This window comes from Rhinopithecus bieti, unplaced genomic scaffold (genome assembly GCF_001698545.2).
Source record: "Rhinopithecus bieti isolate Rb0 unplaced genomic scaffold, ASM169854v2 scaffold_82461, whole genome shotgun sequence".
In the NCBI taxonomy this organism is placed as follows: Eukaryota; Metazoa; Chordata; class Mammalia; order Primates; family Cercopithecidae; genus Rhinopithecus; species Rhinopithecus bieti.
In genome coordinates, this window is record NW_016830244.1 from 59,996 (window position 1) to 81,290 (window position 21,295).

The 21,295-nt window shown below is 44.0% G+C and overlaps 1 protein-coding gene across 2 annotated transcripts in view; it reads right to left on the reverse strand.

Annotated features, from left to right (window-relative positions):
• TBC1D2B (TBC1 domain family member 2B) overlaps positions 1-21,295 on the reverse strand; it is an 84,631-nt gene that overhangs the window by 51,302 nt on the left and 12,034 nt on the right. For both annotated transcript variants that reach the window (XM_017865340.1, XM_017865341.1), the window contains exon 2: positions 9,524-9,677. In XM_017865340.1, coding sequence (XP_017720829.1) covers positions 9,524-9,677 — 154 coding nt within the window. The remainder of the gene's footprint in view (positions 1-9,523; positions 9,678-21,295) is intronic.

Consider the following 21,295-nt stretch of genomic DNA (forward strand, 5'->3'; position numbering starts at 1 on the left):
AAAAAACAAAGAAAACAAACAAACCCCCCCCCCCAAAAAAAAGATTATACAAGGGTATCTTTTCTCTAAGAAAGTGGGAGAAATACAAATATAAACGTATTTGCTAATACTTGCAAAGAATGATAATGAAAAAATAAAGTTTGCACATCACAGAATAGCAGTTCAGTAAATTCACAAGCAAACACACTGATGCTAAGCCATGATGAAACTTCACAACACATCTTTAAAATGTAAACTTTTGAAATAGTTAAGGTGGAAATCATATGGTGGTCAGGATTTACTTCAAAATAGCAGTATTTTGTTACTTAACAAATACATAGTAATATTTGCTTCAGGTAACATGTTATTTGCTTCAAAATAACAAAGCAGGATATCAATGAAACAAAAGGGGTAATTATTGCTGCAACTACCTAATAAACCTGGAGGTAATATTATGTTATTCTTTGTATATGTTTAAAATTTCCCATAATAAAAAGTTACGTAAAAAAATTTTTTTTGATAAAAAATTTTCTTTTTTTTTCTCCCAAGACGGAGTTTGGCTCTTGTTGCCCAGGATGGAGTGTTTCGCTCTTGTTGCCCAGGATGGAATCCAATGGCGCAGTCTTGGCTCACTGCAACCTCCTCCTCACGGGTTCAAGTGATTCTCCTGCCTCAGTCTCCCAGGTAGCTGGGATTACAGGCACCCGGCACCACGCCCAGCTAATTTTTGTATTTTTAGTAGAGACGAGGTTTCATCACGTTGGCCAGGCTGGTCACGAACTCCTGACCTCAGGTGATCTACCTGCTTCCGCCTCCCAAAGTGCTGGGATTATAGACATGAGCCACTGTGCTGATAAAAACATTTCTAACTACAAATACTTTGTATTCTTCCAAATGACATAATCTGCACTGGTGCTTCAGTGGTAGAATTCTCCCATGCCAAATGGCATAATCTCTCTGAGAATAGGACATGCTTGTAAACAGAATTCAATATTACTTTAATCAATTTGATCTACACTTCTTTTTAAAGTATCTCTGTATCAACAAAATCAACCATCTCTTTCTGTGAAATCAGAATTGACTGCTGACCACCAATATTCAAGAAAAATTCTTTTCTCTTTCGAGATAGGATCTCAGTGAACACGACTCACTGCAGCCTCAACCTCCCAGGCTTGTGAGATCCTCTTGCCTCAGCCTCCCAAGTAGCTGGGACTACAGGCACGCACCATGTCCAGCTAATTTTTGGGTTTTTTTTGTTTGTTTGTTTGTTTGTAGAGACAGGGTTTGCCATGTTGCCCAGGCTAGTCTTGAATGCCTGGGTTCAAGCAATTCTTCCACCTTGGCGTCCCAAAGTGCTGGGATTACAGGTGTAAGCCACTGTACCCAGCCAAGAAAAATTCGTTTCTAATCAGAGGAGCACAAAACCAGAGTCAGCAAGAACAGGTCTCTGCTAAAGGTCACTGAGCACTGGTAAACGAAACAGAGAGCAGGCGTTCCTGGGCTGCTTGGGCTTGGAGAGCAACGTACTGAATGTCGCATGATGAGCCTGCACTGTGTAGGCAGGTTCTGACTTGACCAGTCAGTGTGGGAAGGGCTTCAAAAACACACTGGGAAAGTATCTTGGGCGTGGCATGAGTAAACAACTGCTGTGTATCTATCAGGGTAATTTGGCTCTGGCCAGAAGAGTCAATGCATGGCTTACAGTAGGGTTCTGACTAGGAAAAGCAAGACGGTGTGCTGGGAACAGAAGAATTACAGGCTTGGTAATAGAGTCCACACTTTATTTTTTTTTTTTTTTTTACTTTTTTGAGACTGGATCTCACTCTGTCACTGAGGCCTGGAGTGCAGTGGTGTGATCGCGGCTCACTGCAGCCTCTTGAGTCAAGAGGCAAGAAGTTACAAATAACCACAGATTGCCAGTTCTTGGTTTTACTATCATGTATTAACCACTAGGCACCGAGGGCACAACAACCGATGAGACAGAGCTTTCCCCATAAAGGAGAACACGTCCAGGAGACAGACAAAAGTAAAACAGTAACATGTCAAGCTCCAAGTCACCACAGAATAAATACATTGAGTCCTTGGGATCCAGACCCTTCCTCTGAGTCTTAGGGTTCCAGGAGATGCCTGGGGGACTTCCAGAGGGAGAAGAGGATGGGGGCCCCATGCTCAGTTTCATCCTCAGCAGTTCCTCTCTTCACCTTTTATATACTGGGGTTCCCTTCAAGATTTCATTTGGAAAAGAGGTTCCAGCAAACAAAAGAAAAAAAAAGTTCAAACCCCACTAATCCAGTCTAGTCTCCTTACCTACTTTCTCCATCAGGACACTAGAGCCCAGAGCCAGAGCCAGAACCTGGACACCTGCCCCTGCAGTATACAAATATCGCAAGGCAGGTAGAGATGAGTGTACCTACCAGAGGAGGGCACAGTACCTGGAGTGGGGGGGCGGGGGGTACTCAATGTTGGTGAGCGCGTGTGTCAGTTTACAGGTACATGGAGTATGGGCGCAGCACAAACTCCTTTACTTCAAAGGCTGGTCTTACAACAATCACCACAATTCTAAGCCAAATCAGGAAATAAACACAACAAACTGTACGGATTTCTACTACAGGCTGAGTCTGGCCTCTTCTTCCTGTGTGGGTTAGTAGCAAGGTGATGAACGGCCTCTCTGAGAGATTGGACTGTCAAATGCTTATGTGGCAAAGTGCCTATTACCAAGAAAACCCCAGGCCTTGCAGCAACCCACAGCCCATACTGGAAATACTTCCTGAGGAACTCAGAGGCCCCAGGGAGGGGTGGAGAAAAGGGACGAGAGACCAGGGAGGAACATGTTGGAGGACAATTTCTAAAAGTAATTATCTGACTTGAAAAGAAGCTCTTTTCCAGCTTAATACATTTTGCTGTAACTGTTATTTTGTCTGGTTTTGGTTTTAAGAGACCATGTGAGATGTACTTAAGAAAGCAGAGCTGCTGGCTTCTCCTCAATACATGTCCTAACATTAGCATGCAGGGAACCATCTCAAGGAGGACATTAAGGGAAAACACAAACTAGGACATGGCAACATTTCCTCAAAGATTTTAAGAGGCTGGACTGGTGTTCATGAACATGTCTTTTGTCTTACAGCTTCAGTGGGGAAAGAAAGTCTGTGCCTGACGGTTTTTGGTGTTTAACTTCTGTCCTTTTTAAACATTTTCAAATGCCTAAATGAAAACTCTGAGGGAGTTTCCGACTGCATTGTTCCCATTTCCTAGGTTCTGATTCTAGCACCGCCTCTAAATCCAGTGTGACCCCGGGCAGTCTCAGCCTCCCTGGAGCTGCTGGCTTCTCCTCCCTGGTCTCCAGCCTCCCTGGTCTCCAAAAGCCCTTCCCACTTGCTGCATTCTAAAACATGATGCTCAACGTCTCCTCCTAATGGGACTCCCTGGACAGGGGCGGCTCCTGCCTACATCTGGACTGCCTCAGTGAGTATTCCCTCTCCTCTCCTGCTGTCTCAGTTAGGCCTAGGTGCTCCGCCAGCAACTTCTGCAGAGCACAGAACTGTGTACAGCGGGAGAATTCTCATAAAACTCAACCCAGGCCTGTAGCTGCATCCAAGAAAGGAGAAAAGAACACTGGGAAAGGGTTGTCCCCATATGCATCTTAATGAAAAGTCAAAAGACAGGGTGGGCTTAACCTGAAAATTTTTTTTTTATTTACCAATGTGAGTTTTAATACAGATTGTGAAGGACCAGTCAGGAGGAACAGAAATATCTTCCAAATGAGAACACAGCATGTATCTAAGCACCAAAAAAAAGAGGCGGCAAACCACTGGGTCCTGACAGGCCCCAGCATAGGCCAGTCCATGTGTCTGGTTAATTATTCATCTGCCTGTCTCCTACCCCCATCAAGGACACAACTCTGTGAGAAGTGAACCTCTATCTGATTTGCTAACAGCTGCATATCCAACACCTAGCATAGAGGAGTGACTGAATAAATATTGGTTAAATGACCAAATTAATCCGTAAGAGACAGGAACTTGCTAACATGGCATGGGAGAAAACGCCTTTTGTGGGTTTAAACAATCGGGCAGAAGGCAGCAAAGGCTCCTGCAGTTCTTGAATGGATTTATACTCATCATCCTTCCTGACTTTCCTTTCTCCTGCCACCTTGCCTCTGACAGATTCCCTGAATTGGGGTGGGGGTTTCCCTCTTTTCCTTTCCCATTCCTCCCTGTTTTCCTGCAACCTGACTCAGCCACCGCCCCTGCCCCCATTCACAGCCACATCAACCCCTGTATTCACCTGCATTAAGTCCCACCAAATCTAGGCTGAAGATGTCCCTGCTGACACCAAACTCCAAGCTTGTTCCAGATAGTCTCCTTTCCGACCCTATCCAGCAGGCTCCTCCCAGACAGAACTGCAATCTAACCCCACTCAGCATCTCCCTCACATCCTCCCTCCCACAGTCACATTCTTTCACAACTTGACTTTCACAGAACCTTCAAACCAGAAGGAACCTGGTTCAGAGAGCATCTTGCTTCACAGATGGGGAAATCATGATGTGCTCAAGGTCCCATAAGCTCTCTCCATGCTGTCTCTCAGATACAATGCTGATAACTACCGATACTTCACAAGAACGGATGGCATTTTGCATTTTACAAGGATTGAAAGAGATCAAATGAAAAGACTAAAAGGCAGAAATGAAGTCCACAGGCAAACAGCCCGGGCGGCGCCCTGAGCCTAGTTAAAGATGGACCCCGGACCTAACCGATTAGGTTATCTATAGATTCCAGACGTTGTAAGGACAAGCGTTGTGAAAGTCCCTGTCCTGCTCTGTTCTGTTCTAATTACCGGTGTCTGCCATATATCTCAGTCCTGGGCCCAGTACAAACACATTCCTCTATTTGTCCCAACTTCCTGAGCCCAACACAAACACATCCCCCCATATATCTCAGAAACACCACCTAGAGAGCCCCCGATAAGGTCACAACCGTTTGTAGTTTTACTAAATGCGCGGGAACAAATAAAAAACTGTTAAATGTATAACTTAAAATATTAACCAATTGTGATGCTGCGACCAAAAGAATTCCTTTGTTCCTCTGTAACCTTACATATCCTGTATACATCGGGCTATAAAAAGCGGGCACATGCATCGTTCGGGGCCCTCTTGTATGTTGGGGAATAAACGGTCTGGGCATAACAGGATTACACGAAAGCACAGCTTCCTTGATCTCTGTATGGAATCATGACATTAAAGGTTGATGTGTAATTCCTGTGGCACTGCCAACGCAGGGCCTGCATTCCACCTAATAGCTTTCCTTCTGGCAGCCCTCTACACCCTGCACCCTGCACCGAGAGCACTGCTCAGGCTGCTTGAGGACTGAAAGTTACAGCTACTCCTCCCACGCCATCCCCTTGCACACAAGCTGTTAAGAGTGTAACAGTTCAGGCCGGGGGCGGTGGCTCAAGCCTGTAATCCCAGCACTTTGGGAGGCCGAGACGGGCGGATCACGAGGTCAGGAGATCGAGACCATCCTGGCTAATATGGTGAAACCCCGTCTCTACTAAAAAATACAAAAAAAAAAAAATAGCCGGGCGACGAGGCGGGCGCCTGTAGTCCCAGCTACTCGGGAGGCTGAGGCAGGAGAATGGTGTAAACCCGGGAGGCGGAGCTTGCAGTGAGCTGAGATCCGGCTACTGCATTCCAGCCTGGGCGGCAGAGCAAGACTCTGTCTCAAAAAAAAAAAAAAAAAAATAGTGTAACAGTTCAACTACCTGACGCAGCTGCTTCAGGGGAGGAAATGTGTGGTCATCCTTCAAACTGTCTTCACAATACAATGTTCTGCAAGAAATACCATCCATATTCAAACAGGCACTTGGGCATTTGAGCCTGCTATGACCATGAATGCTTTAGTACTCATGAACTTTCAAGAAGTTTTTTTAAAAAAGCAGGATCTTGTTACCCCGGCTTGTATTCTTACTAGTTTATGTGGGGAATGAAGTAAACAGAATGTGCTAGACATACATCCTGTAATGAGGCTATTAGTCATTTATGGGCACCTCCTTTGGGTTCTAGTTACCTCATTCTCAACAGCTATAAAGGTTTGTGGACCCGATTGTATCTTTATGCAAATTATTCTTTTGTGTTGAAACTAGGTCTTTTATCTATCCAAACACAGAAGACAATGTGGAATGGTATTTGAGGCACGGCATGCCTTCAGAGGACACGCTACAAAATAGAAGGCAGACAGAACAGATATTGACTAATAATAAAGCTGCAAGTTCCAATCACACACAGGAAAGTCTCTTACTCAACACAGATTCTAGAAAAAAAATTAATGTAAGCAACTATGTGACAGTGCTGGCTCCTTAATGAATATTCAATCCAGCTTTTCCTTACTTATAAACCTTGGTTTTGATCGTGGCCATGTGCTCAGCTAAAATACTTGGCTTCCCAGACTCCTTCCAGCTAGGAATGGCCATGTGACAGTTCCAGCTAACGATGCATAAGCCACAGGTTTCTGGGAAAGCATTCTGCTTTTTGATGTAAGTGCCACCCCCAGGGGCAGCTAGCATAAGCAGGAAAGCTAATACACTCTAGCAATGGAAAACAGAGTCAGAGACAGCTTGGGCCCCTCAGCGGCACTAGTGAGTAGCTATGCCAGCCATAAACTGCTTATCATGTGAGACAAATTACTCCCTATGTGTAAGTCCTTATTAGGAAGGTTTCTTGTTAATTACAGCTGAACATAATGCTAACCCTTTCAAAATGATATCATCTCATACATATGTATACAATATATAATATATGTGTATATACACATACATATGGCTCTTTACACTTAACAATGCAGTTTCCCATTTGATCCTTATAACAACTACAAAGGAGGGTGAACAAACTTCAATTCCCAGAGCCACAGTTTCCTACCCCTGTACTACAGGATAAATGACTTACTTAGAGTCTGACAACTAGTAAATATCTCCAAGACTCACAGGCCCACAGGGCTTCTTCCACGAGGTAGAGCTGCCTTCTAAGATACACAACTAGCTATCAGTGGAAAATGTTAATCCCCTATATTTTTCCCCATATTGACTTTAGGTGCTAGGAGGGTCCTGATGGGTGAAGCCCATTAGACTACAAACCAAAATGTTCCAAACAACTGGGTGACCACGAGACAATACTAGGAAAAATTTTATTTTTAATGCAAATCAGTTATAAAAACACTCTTCTTTAATTCTTGCTAGAGTAGGCTAAGCTGAGCAGATAACTACAAGCATGGCTTTAGAAACTTCACAGAGCACTGCCATATAACACAACACAATTTATCTTTGAACCGGATTTGATCTCTGATGATGAAACAAAAGGGTCTAAAATACAAGCTTTTCTTTTTGACTTCCTGCTTTAGATTTTTTGACTTCCTGAACTATTACAGTCTCACATACTGCTCTGGGGCCCAAAGTTTCATTCCTTGTTCTCAGAAGCTATCTAAAAATTAATAGAAGTCTAAAGTTACAGTCATTTATATCAATAAAATCTTCAAAGGCACTCCATTGCTCTTAGGATAAAGTCCAAAATCCCAAGGCCAGCAGTCTAGGCTCTCCCCCAGCTCTGGCTCTGGGTCCCGGGTGTGCCCCCAGGTTCAACTTCCACCCCACAACTGCTTCCAGCCGATAGCCATCCTGACTGCAGCTCTGGGAAGGCACCGCAGTCCAGCCCTGTCATCTGCCTCCCCGCTTCTCTACCTAGCTAATTCCTAGCCATCCTCCAGGCCTTGGCTTAGATGCACTTCCTCAGAGAGGCCCTAACTGCCAGAAGCTATGCACAGCCCACTTACAGCCCATGGTACCAGCATGCACCCTTCCCTCACATTTCACATTTCTCTCATTTTTTATCTGCACAACCACCCTGCTTGACTAGAAATTCTGTGAGGAGATGGACAAAGTTCATCTTGAGTGCCAACTCTGCTGAATGAATGAGTAAATGTCAGAGGGCATTTACTCAAATGCTAAATTCGATACCTGGAGTCCCCAAATCAAAGGAGGAGAAACAAATATGGGCTTCAGATGTTTTCTCTAGCTCTCCAATCACAGCATTTTGGCTTAGAAGGAGGAAGGACAGCTGTTATAAAGAGACTAGAGGGATAAGCATTACTTCTTTATCCTCCTTTTGGTTTAATATCCCTGAGTCTTTGCTAGAAAGAAGCACTTGGTGTCCTCGGAACAAAGGAACTGAGGCAAATCAAGCACCTCCTGTGCCAAAGGCAGTGGCTATGCTCAGCCTGTTCCCATAGGATTTCCAAATGTTCCAAGTGACTCAGACACTCAGTTAGGAGCTCCTTTTGATGAGAAGCACTATAAGAGTGGCTTTCAAAACAACTCAGTTACCAGTGACTTGACCCTGAACTAAACATAAGGGGGCAAAAAGTTGAAAATAAAGGCATGACCTCAGAACTTGGAATAGTCAGAGTGCTAAGTCAGTCGGGAAAGTGACTCAAAAACTCTCACAGAAAATATATCAACAGGTACAAAGCATATATAGTAATTTCTCACTGATAAGAGGATTAACCTACTGAAAATACTGGGACAAGTAAAAACAAGACTGGCAAATTTGGAGATGAAAAATTTGTCTAAGAACGCATTTGTTTCTGGAGTAAATCAGCCACACATGTGCCAACACCATCCTTGGTGGGACAGGCAACTCGGATGCAGCCCTGTGTTCTGCTGAGCAAAGGGTCCCATGGGTTTTATTAAGTGCAGACAACATCTCTTTATGAAACTGTTAGAACTAGTCCTCACTGTTGTCTACTTCTTTTAATGTATGCTCCATGTGTCTTCCAAAAATACTAGTACGATGGCCTGGGCTTTTTAGACCTTACTTCTGAGCTTAGGAGGCTTTTGTGTTTATTTGTTTGTTTTCTGGATGTGTTCTTTGCCCTGTATGGAGAGCGGGGCCAAAATAGTACCATCTCCATAGTCTTTGCAGGCGGGGTAGGATGGGCAGCAAATAATTGTTGTCCTGTTCTTTCTAGAGGTTATCTCCATGCTGCAAATGGCCAGGGATTACCCTGAGGTATAGAAATGCCATGAATCCAGGACAGAATTAAATCGATGTTTGAAGGTTAAAGTCTTCCTAAGAAACACTAGAGAATTATAAGTGGAATGTTTTGCGAATACCTTCCTAGTGTATACAAACACCTGTTAATCTTGGCAAGTCTGCCCAAGCATGACTATTTAGGCACGAGTGCTCCATCATTAGGTGTGCTAGAAAGGCTGGCCCTGCAGTCAGAACTAGACTTACAGCACCACAACTTACTACATGCTGACCTTAGTCGTATCATCTCTTCCATATGCTTGGCACTGGCCTTGCCTGATTCCAAGGCCATCACTGGGCTTGCATAAGCTTCGTACATGGAGGCGCTGGGTAACTGTGGAACGCTGTCCACTCATAAGGTAGCATCACTATTATTTTCTTTCTAAAATCATTTTCATTCGCTGCTAAGTTCATATGTGGTATCGAATGGCTCACACAAATAACTGACCCAGCTCCCCTTTATTTTTGCCTTACCGGTGTTATCTCTGGCTACAAGACCCTTAGGAAAATCCCCGGGAGTTGGAGAGGTCCTGCTGTCCCACTTGACCATGTCGAGACTGTTACAATATTCCCATCTCTTCTGCTGAAGCTCCTGTAACCAGTAAGTCATGAGTTGACGATTGGGAGCCTAGAAAGAGGGAGGGGAAAAACATGTTATGGCCACCAATAATATGAAGAGCTTAAAAAATATTATGTCTCATGAGTACAGACTGTTCAGCTTGCCATGAGAGTTAAGATGAACAGATCAAGGAAACTTCAGCTACAAGATTAGTAGCTTTTGCTCATGATGAGTTGGTCAAGCAAACAGCAATTGTGACATGAAGAATTGAACCCAGTTAATAAGAAGTCTTTTTAAATTCTAAAATTAAAGAATAATGCAGCATAACATTTTCCTCAAAACTGTTTAGGAAGGTGTGATAATACTGCTGCTCTTTTGCTCTGAGCAACTATAAATTCCATCTTCAGAAATAAAATCTTACATAGGCATGAATGACGGCCTTGCCAAATCACATCAAATAACGATATTTAAACTCCATCAGCATCTGAGAGTATACAAAGAAAACTGCAGATTAAAAACTAGCTGGCACTCCTATCAGAATGGCTAATATTTCAAAACGTTGACAATGCCAAGTGCTGACAAGGGTGAAGAGCAGCTAGAACTTTCACAAGCTGCTGGTAGAATGCAACTTGGTGCAGCTACTTTAGAAAACAGTTTGGCAATTCCTTATAAAGTTAAACATACACTTACCAAGTGACCTGGCAAGCCCATCCCTACATATTCACCCAAAAGGAATGAAAACATATTCACACAAAGACCTGTATGTAAGTATGTACAGATGTTTTATTCATAATTGCCAAAAAATGAGAACTTCACCTGGTGAAAGGATTAAAAAAAAACTGTGGTACACATCCATACAATAAAATACTATTTAGCAATAAAAAGGAGCACACTATTGATTCCTACAACATGGATAAATATTAAATGCATATTGCTAAGCGAAAGAAGCCTGATCCAAACGGCTATATACTACATGATGCCATTTATGTAACACCCTGAAAAGGCAAAATTGTCAGAACAGAAAACAAATCGGTGGTTGCCAGGGCTTGGCAGGGAGGGGAGCAGCTGACTACAAAGGGGCAGCACAAGAATTTGTGGGTGACAGAACTGTTCTGTATCATGGTTCTGGTGGTAAAGTCATGATTCTATGCATTTGTCCAAAATCATAGAATTATATACACAAAGAGTGAATATTATTTAAAAAAATCAACCAAGATGGGGGAGAGGACCCAGAACAATGAACCTAACTATAAACAAACTAGACTGCAGGTATGGATTAAGGTCTCCAGGCTGCCCCCTGCAAAGGAGTCCCAAGAAAAAGGAAGGCTGCCATGACACAATTATGGGAACTTCATCAACACTGGCATCCAGTGACATGTGCAGACATCAGACACAGTGGTTCCCAAGATCAGAGGCAGTGAAGAAAATGGCTCTGCAGGCATGACAGCAAGAGACAGGCCTAAAACAAACTACTACTACTTATAAGCAAAGGATACAAAGGATAACCTCTGGGTGCTGTGGCTACAACTTGAGTCTTTTTAGTGATACTTGCATACCTGGCCTCAGATAAAGAAAAGCCTTCATTACAGGATATTTGGGTATTTTACAGAAAGTTCTTCCAACTATCAGCCAAGTTGCCATTTCATCCATTCATTTAACCAACATTTGCCAAGCACCTATCAGATACCCAGACCTGGGGCTTGGCCTAGTGAGAAAGACAGGAAAAAACACCCAGTAATTTCCATGCTGCATTAAGTGCTATGACAGAAAGCAGAGCAGGTGAGGCAGGGCTGGCGTGACTGGAGAGCACTGGGGAAGGACAAAGAGCCAAGGAGGGAGGTGCAGCAAAGGACAAGGTACTCAAAGTTCAGGACACCTGCCACATGCAGGTTTAAAAGCTTCAAAGTATTGGTTTAATGTCTATCTTCTCCAAGAAACAAACTCCAAGTTGTCTCCATTTCTCTAGCATCTAGCTCAGTGCCAGGCACACAGTAGGTCAGTATTTACTGAATACATATATGTAGGAATAGTGAATGAATGAATAATCAGAAAATGATACAGGAGAGCTTGGTCTTAAATGGGAAGCAGGCAGTGGCCAGAGGAAAATAGATTCCAGGAAGAGAGAGGAGTGTCTACAAAAGTGAAAAGGTCAGAGAACAGGAGTGAGGTGAGGTCAGTGAGCGGCAAGGACCTGGCCCTGAAGGGACTTGTGTGCCTTCCTAAAGAGATGGAATGGGGAATTTAGCAGGGCACTGGGGAAGGACACATATCAGATTATTAGACAAAGGTACTGCTGGTGAAAATGGTGGTGAGGGAAAGGCAGGTGCACAGTTTGCATAAACGAGGAGATTAGCTCAGGCCAGAGGCCATGAGCCCACTTGAGAGATCCATGAATTGCAGCCTGGAGTTTTGGCGGCAGGCTGGTTGCAGGGTAGACACAGGAGCTCAGCCTGGCCCTGGGGCAGAGCAAAGAGCGCACAAGCATTTCCACAGGAGGGGAGAGGAGAGTCACCAGGCAAGTCAGGAACTGAGACACACAACCACAGCCAAATTCAGAGCCCAAAGCCCACCCAATCCTCCCCTTTTTTTTTGCAGATGAGTGGATAGAGGCCCAGAAAGGGAAGTGACTTGTCTAGGTCATACAGGGAGTCAATACTGTGAGCCCAGTCTGCCAAACCCCCCACCCTTAGAGGCAACTGTGTGTTTGGGTGGGGGGAATGTATGTGTCTGGTCCTCCCACCAGCTCCCTGACTACCTGGCCCTTCCATCCCCATGCCACAGATGAGCTAAGCACCCTGGGAGCCTTCTGCTCCAGCCAGGGAGGCGTCCAGACACTTGCTCTACTTCCTCTTGTTCAGCCTGCACACACAGCTGTGTTTCTATTTATGCTCAGGAGCCACAGGCTGCTCAGAGAAGCTGGCACACACTCACTAGGACAGATCTGAACCAACCTCTCCAGCTGCCTCTGACAATGCAGGCACCATGAAAAATCTGCTTTTTACAAGAAATCCTTTTCCCTTTAAATCTCTGAGTATTAAATCTAACTGGGAAACAATTAGTAACCTCTGAGTCATCTCTCACTAAATTTCCGGGGCAAAACTTTGAGATCACATGCTTTCAACGACTGCTATTTTATCATACTGTAGAAATTCGGTCAATAAGGTGGGCAAAATCTGGTCAATAAGGCAGTTAATCTAGATACTGATTAACTGGGTTTGTTTCCTTTCAAAAAAAAAAAAAATCTAGACAGGCAGGTGTGGTGGCTCACACCTGTAATCCCAGCACTTCGGGAGGCCGAGGCAGGCAGATAACCTGAGGTCAGGAGTTTGAGACCAGCCTAGCCAACATGGTGAAAACCCTGTCTCTACTAAAAATATTTTTTTTAAATTAGCCAGGCGTGGTTGTGGGCACCTGTAATACTTGGGAAGCTGAGGCAGGAGAACTGCTTGAACCCGAGATGGAGGCTGCAGTGAGCCGACACGGTGCCACTGCACTCCAACCTGGGCGACAGTGAGACTCTGTCTCAAAAAAAAAAATCTAGAGATCACTAGAAGACTTTTTACTTCAATTCCCAATTAGCTAGTAAAAGGCTGGGGGCCAGGCTGTCTGAAATGTCTCTGGGGCATGTGCTTTGACATAAAAGCCCCAAAGGGCCTTTTCTGAAGAGAGCCGAAACCCAAAGACAGAAACACGGGTTCTAAGACTGAGCACCACTAAAAGTACAATACAGCAAAATCAGCAGAAATCCAAAAAGCCTCTGGGTTTTCCATCTGATATCTTTCAGCGAAGGACTAAATGGAGATTCGGCTCAGGCCTAATTAAATGTATAATCACAAACCAGCCTCTTTATCGCCCCAGTCCCAATAAATTGGTTCAGATCTGCCCTGTCCAACACAATAGCCACTAGCCAGACGTGACTACTGAGCACATGAGAGGAGGCCAGCGCCACATGATAAAATCTTTTGGATGCACTGAATTAAATACAATAGTATTAAAATTAATTTTACCGGTTTAATGTGACTACTTGAAAATTTAAAAGTATGTATGTGGCTCACATCTTATCTTTACTCAACAGAGCTGGTCTACACCAGAATGGCAAATATATTCCATTTTGAGAGCCAAAGTTGGTGGGAGATCTGGCTTGGCAAGAAACAGCACCTCAGGATTATAACGTAAGCCAAGGGCATGGGGTCCCCATGGGGGCTTGGGGCAGCCAACACCATTGCTCTTCTACAGCACTTTATGACTCAAGATAACTTCTCTCTTTAAACAGGCACCTCCATATCTCCAACCACTCCATGGTCCATTAATGTCCAAGGAGAGGCCAACATTCTTTAGGAACCCAGGCATATGCTGGTCTGGCTCACAGCTTTAGTGCCTTTATTCAGTGCTCCCAAAGTGGGGCGAGTAGGACCTTCGAGTGATCTGGCTGCACAGCCAACGCCTTGCTGGGTCTATCACCAGGAGTTCCCTCCGCTGAGCCTCAGCTCAGCTGGTAACAATGAGCCAGTTAGCGCAGAAGCTTACCACCAGGACCACACAGCATTCACCAAAGACATGCCCACCAGAAGAGTGAGGACCAGGAAGGATCACCATCTGTCCCCCACCCCTCAGAATGACCATTTAAAATGCTGTGGTCCCAAGTTCTGGAGAGTCAGACAGGCATTCCACTCATGCTAGAAGAAACAGTGACAAAGCAGAGCTCCAGAGCTGATTCTAGGCAAGCACCCAGCAAGAAGCCAGGTGTTAGCGTGTGCTGTCTGATGCCTCACCCAGGCCAGCTCCCGAGTCTCCCCTAACACCAATCTCTCCAGATCCTTCCTACTCACCCTTCAAGGTCCAATGCAAAGGCCACCTCTTCAGAGCAGGTTTCCCTGACCTGGGTGTGCATTTTGTCTCCCCTAACACCAGTCTCCTCAGCTCCTTCCTACTCACCCTTCAAGGTCCAGTGCAAAGGCCACCTCTTCAGAGCAGGTTTCCCTGATTTGGGGGTACATTCTGTCTCCATTCTCTGAATGGGGAGGCTGGAGAATCTTGTAGCCCAGGTAACCCTCCCATGGAGATGAGGGCACTCCCTGCATGTTCCTCACTAACCTAAGTTCCTTAAAGGCAGAGGCCAGACCTGCTGGTCTCAATATGATCCAAGATGCCTTGCACAGTGTCCTGAATATAAACACTCAAATATCTGACTCATCCGCTCATGTTCAATTGTTGCTACTTCCTCTCAACACTGCTGAAATCCCAGGTCAAATATGGCACCAATCCCAATATGAGACAAAGCCGAACATCTTGGAAAGCCATTGTAGTTGTCTCCTACATGGCTGCATGAACATCCTGGGTTTCTTCCACTCAGGAAGAGGGGCAGACAAGGATTGGGTGGTCACAATTCTACATGGCAGCCATCTGCTGCCTTTGGGTGCCAAGACATGAGGCACCAGCTAGGAGAATAAAAGCAAGCCATCTGCGTTCTGCTTGAGGTGGGAATGCAGTCCTTGACAGCTGGCTGAGAAGTACCATGTGATGCCCCAGCTGCTCCCACAACCTGCTGTCCCCAGGTCTCTCATAGTACAAAACCCAGAAACCCACTCATGTGTGAGACAGGCCCTGGCCACCTGTTTCTTCTCTTGGGCCCCAGAGACTCCCCTCAGCCTCCCACCGGCTCTCAATTTGATGCTTAGACAAGTCCCACAATAAAGTTGTTTGATTACAAGTTAACTGATTTCAATACACAAATATTAAGGGTCCACTCCCAGTGGGAAGTGCATGATTGTGAGGAGAGGGGCTGGAGTAGCAATCCAGCAGCATCTACAGGGAGTCGGGCCTCATTATCTCCACTAAACAAGTTTATCCAAGCTTTTATTCCCTTTGGTAAACAATGTTCACCTATCAAAATTTACCACATTTTAGAAGCTATAATAATATTCACATTCTTCGACCCACAATTCCATTCCTAGAAATGTAGCTAAAGTAGTTCAAAAGAGGAAAAAGGGACAACACCATGTACATAAAGTGTTCATTTGCTTGACAAATGTTTATTAAGAGCCTAACTTGGGCCAAGTCCAGTAGTTAGCACTAAGAATACAGAACTGGATGAGATCTGGTTAATTCCCACCTCTGAGATATTCACCGCAAGCAAACATTTTCCTTTATGCCAACAATAAACAGTGGGAAACAAGTTCATAATTATAATCAACATAAAATGCCTAGGTATCCAATTAAGAAATCTAGAGGCCAGGCGCAGTGGCTCATGCCAGTAATCCTAGCCCTTTGGGAGGCCCAGGTGGGTGAATCGCCTGGGCTCAGGAGTTTGAGACCAGCCTGAGCAACATGGTGAAACCACATCTCTCAAAAAAAAAAAATTAGCCAGGCACAGTGGCATGTGCTTGTGAGCACCAGCTACTCAAGAGGCTAAGGTTAGAGGATCCCTTGAGCCCAGGATACAGAGTTTGCAGTGAACCAAGATCTGTACCCAGCCTGGGCGACAGAGCAAGACCAATCTCTTGGTTAACCAGGCACCGTGGCTCACTCCTGTAATCCCAGCATTTTGGGAGGCTGAGGCAGGCAGATCACCTTAAGTCTGGAGTTCGGGACCAGCCTGGCCAACATGGCGAAACTTCATCTCTATTAAAAATACCAAAATTAGCCAGGTGTGGTGGCGCACTCCTGTAATTGCAGCTACTCGGGAGGCCAAGGCAGAAGAATCGTTTAAACCCAGGAAGCAGAGGTTGCAGTGAGTCGAGATCGTGCCACTGCACTCCAGCCTGGGCAACAAGAATGAAATTCTGTCTCAAAAATGAAAACAGAAGACCCTGTCTCTTTAAAATATAATAATAATAGGCCAGGCACAGTGGCTCATGCCTGTAATCCCAGCACTTTGGGAGGCAGAGGTAGGCAGATTGCTTGAGCCCAGGAGTTCGAGATCAGCCTGGGCAATATGGTAAAACCTCACCTCTATTAAAAATATAAATTTACCAGGTGTGGTGGCACACTCCTATAATCCCAGCTACTCGGGAGGCTGAGGCAGGAGAATCATTTAAACCTGGGAGGCAGAGATTGCAGGGAGCTAAGATCGTGGCACTGCACTCTAACCTGGGCAAGAAGAGCGAAACTCCATCTCAAAAACAAGACCCTGTCTCTTAAAAATATAATAATAATAGGCCAGGCACAGTGGCTGACACCTGTAATCCCAGCACTTTGGGAGGCAGAGGCAGGCAGATCATTTGAACCCAGGAGTTTGAGACCAGCCTGGCCAACATGGTGAAATCCCCTCTCTACAAAAAGTACAAAAATTAGCCAGGTGTGGTGGTGCATGCCTGCAGTCCCAGCTACTCAGAAGGCTGAGGTAGGAGAATTTCTTGAGCCCAGGAGGTTGAAGCTGCAGTGAGCCATAACTGTACCACTGTACTACAGGCCGGGCGACAGAGTGAGACCCTGTCTCCAAATATATATATATAATTTATATATATAATATATATAATGGCATTAGGACAACTGGCCAAATATCTGGAAAAAAATAAGTGATGCCCTGGGTAAGAAACCTATCATCAGAGAAAATAATTTCAAATTTAATTCAAGATTTAACAAACTAATGTATTTAATAAAACCATTAAATGAATGAATTTAATAAGTAAATTTAATAAAATCATTAGATCAGTAGAAGAAAAGCCTGTATAATTAAAATTAAGTTTCTATCTCTTTCTACCTCTTACAACAGCCCTCTTACAACAGCCCTCTACCTCTTACAACAATTGTATAGATTTCCACCAATTATAAAGTATGGAAGGGAAGATAGGACTTAAATCAAGCAACGCGGCATAGCAGAAATTCACATGGGAAGGTTTAGCTAAAACTGAAATATAAACAGCAGCCACAAGACTCTACACAGAAAATGAATGCCATGTGCACCATGATGCAGTAGACGAGGAAAACAAAACACTCTTTCAAGACCGAGCCCAAAACTGAAAGCTAGAAGGACAGACACTTCAAACCGTAAGCCCGGGAGCTGCTTCTCCCATGGGCAACCCTGGAAGCCAGCTCCAGGCAGCAGGGAGTCACTGACTATAAGAGGGCTGATGATTCTCCCCAGCAGCACAAGAAACTGCTGTCCTAACATTTCTATTTTCTTGGAAGGTAAAGGGCTTTCTAAACCCACAAAGAAAGCAAAGCAAAGCAAATATGTGTCTAAAACACTACAAATAAATTAATAGACAAAGACGAACTGAAAAAAGACCAAACAACTTCAAAGTCACTAAGCGTGGTGTAGAGTTTCACACCACCATAACTTTGCAGGGCTCTTCACTCTTCCTGGATTGTGGGAAGTCCTGTTTGTCTGGTGAGTTCCTATTAATCTTTAGTTTAAAAAAAAAAACATATTTTAGACTTCTATTTCAAATAATAACAATCTACATCTGCTGAGGAGAATTTGGAAAATACAGGAAAGCAAAGAAGAAAATAAAATGAACATAGTTGCATCACCAGAAATAACCACCATCAATACTTTGGTATTTCCAAACATTTTTCTACCCATAAATGTATAGAAAATTCTCTACCCATATATTTTATACCAATTTTCTAGCCAATTGGTAGAAAATCAATTTTCTTTATAAAACTGTATTAAAATTATATAGACTCTTCCATAATCTATATTTGTATATTATATTAGACACCATCCATAAAACAATTACTGTGTGCCAGACACTATGTTTTCGCTTTATACACACTGTCATTTAACCCTCGTAACTATCTCTCCCCAAACAGTATCATCTGCTTGCCCATGGACCCTGGAGCCTAACTGCCAAGGTTCAAATCCCAGCTCTGCTACTGGCTAGCTATGTTAGGTAAGTTACACAAATTGTCTAGGCCTCAGATTCCTTGCTGGTAAAACTGAAATAATAATAATAGGAACCTACTTCACGGTATTGAAGATGAACGAGTTAACATGTGTTAAGCTCAAAAGGGTGTTTGACACCAAGTACTCATTAGGTATCAATTACCTATATTATCATGTTTACCCACGATAACCCACTTAACATGTGTTAAGCTCAGAAGAGTATTTGACACAAAGTACCATTGTGTATCAACTATCTGTATTATCATGTTTACCCAAAATCTCACAGTCACTTGGCACAGTCAAAATTTAAACCTAGTCTGCATTACTTGCTATCAAGGGGAAGGATGAGAGAGCATGTCCAAGACAAAATCAATCCTCTCAGCATTTCAGCAGGAATCACAAGTTCCTCTACGGTTTTTCTCAAATATTGAAATGCTGATGGCCTCAATCAATAGCAAAGTTCAAATAAAAACCTCTGGGTTGGCTTCAGGGACAAATAAAACTATATCAGATGCTGGTCCCCACATCAGTAGAGAAGGTCCTCTGGACATCCAATCTAGAGGGCTAGGCATAGTGTCACTGGGAGAGGGCATGACCATCAGTCTACAATGGCCAACATGCTTCCACTCTTAATCACAATTCTGCTCTAACAGCATTTCTCAAAACTAGACTGCTGTGAGCAATAACAAGACCACACACAAGCAAATATGGAGAGGACAGAAACTTCTCCATCCTGATATAATAGAATCGCCAGGTCTCCTACTCCTAAGGACTCCCTTGTCAGTCTCTCAGATTCATGCGTCCTGACAGTCTCAGCGTCATGTACCCCGGGACCCCTGGGTCTCCAGATTCATCTACCCCTGGGCCTCCGCAACAGCTTCCTAACTGGACTTGCTGTCTCAGTCTCCCCTCTCCAAACACTCTTCTGACACCTAGCCAATGAAGTCATATATGTTGCATGCTTAAAACTCTCTCATGGCTTCCAAGTGTCAAGAAATCTGGCACGCACTGCCCCACACATAGAACTATAACCTTTCTCCCACACAAAAGGCCCACAAAAGCCTTCACAATCTCTGCTCCTACTGCACTAACACCTCCCTAACAAATTTCTACTCTCAAGACCCAGCTCAAACATCTCATCTACAAGGCCAGCCAATATCCCTTATACAACCAAACGATCATAACTCCAGCATGCTCTCTATGATGCACACCACCTCAATCACCCACTTAGGGTTATGAACTCTGGGTTCCTTCCCAATGGATCAGGTCCCACCATGTTTATAAGCCAAAAGAACAACATAACCAACAACCACGAAGGAGCCAAGGAAGGAAAATATATATACAGAATGAGTCAAGTCTGCATACCTTATAGAAAGCAATTTAAATTACATGGATAGTTTTGAGTATCCATTTCTCAAAAGAATGCAATGGCTGCTCATAATGAAGGAATTTTTGTTTCTTAAATCCAAGGAAGGATATCTGGATCTCTAAGAAATGTCTAAAGTAATTTCTTCCATAAGCAATAAAAAGCACAAGAATATTGTAAGCAGCCTGATAATACAAAACAAAATTCAAATAGAAAACAGACTATAACCCTGAATCTGATAAATAACTTCAGGTTCCAAATTTTTTCCTGAGTGTTTCAAAATCATGAGCCTGGAAACAATCTCAAGGGATCTGGACCAGCACCAATGGGGAAAAAAAATGTATTTTTTCCCCCAGGAAGGTTTTGAAATCTTCTGTTTCAGCCCAGCAACAGAGACTGAGAAGGCAAATAATGGATCTCCTGGCTCCTTGGAAAACGGAATGCAAGGTCACAAACCTCCATTCCTCTAGTGAACATAATAAACCTTTTGTATCTTTTAAAATTGCTATCTTAAAATTAGCATCCATATGTCTTAAAAAATAATCGTATCTTATTAAAATAGTTCTAATCTAACTCCTTTCAAAGGCTGAGCACACACCTAGAACCCATAATCAATTTCCTTGAATAGTCTGTGTTGAGGTAGGCAGCCATTCCCTGGGAAGATGCCACATTCCTCATCCATTCTGGCAGGTGTTGGTCTGAGGAGTTCTGCCATCTCTAACACTCAAGCACCCCTTTTAAAAAGCAAACACCTTGAGAGAAAAGCCATTTCTTAAACCCATATTCAGCAAGTACCTTTTTAAGGAAATACCATTTAACAGAAATTAGCAACTAAGGGTAATGGACTAGAAGAAGAGGGCCTACAACTAGAACAAAGAAGAGCAAATGTGAGTTCACAGGAAAGTGGGCAATGAAAACAACTGGGCTTGTGAGGGATTTGGCCACATCAAAGCCTCTCACAGCCCAGGCCACCCGGCTGGGCTGAGCCACAGATTTCATTAAGACAAGGGCAAGGACAAGGCCACTCTCCGGACATGCTCGTCTCTACAGGAAATGTAGAAGCCTGTCAAAATGCTTTCTGTTTCAGAGAGAAAGGGAACACGAGGCCTCCAAGTGACCACAGGGCTACATTCCTATGGTTCTCTCTCAGCTCTGCCATTGCACAATGTGAGAGAGCCAGGGATGAGCTCACGATAAATAACAACTCCTGCAGCCACAGCCTGTGGCCTATTGGATAGTCTTGCTCCACCTCCGCCCACAGTGGCTTCCACACACGATGCAATACCACATTATTCTGCTTGATGTTTTTCAACTAAAACTAGGGCAAAAGAATGACTGACTTAACAAGAAGTTTTAGGAAATGGAGATAGGATAGGTTCCCAGGCTCCACCCTTCAGACATTTGGGAAGCAGGAGAGCCCAGTACCAGGAACCCGCCTAGTCTTTCAGTGAATTTACAGGCATGTTTGGGAACCACGGTGATTTCTAACAG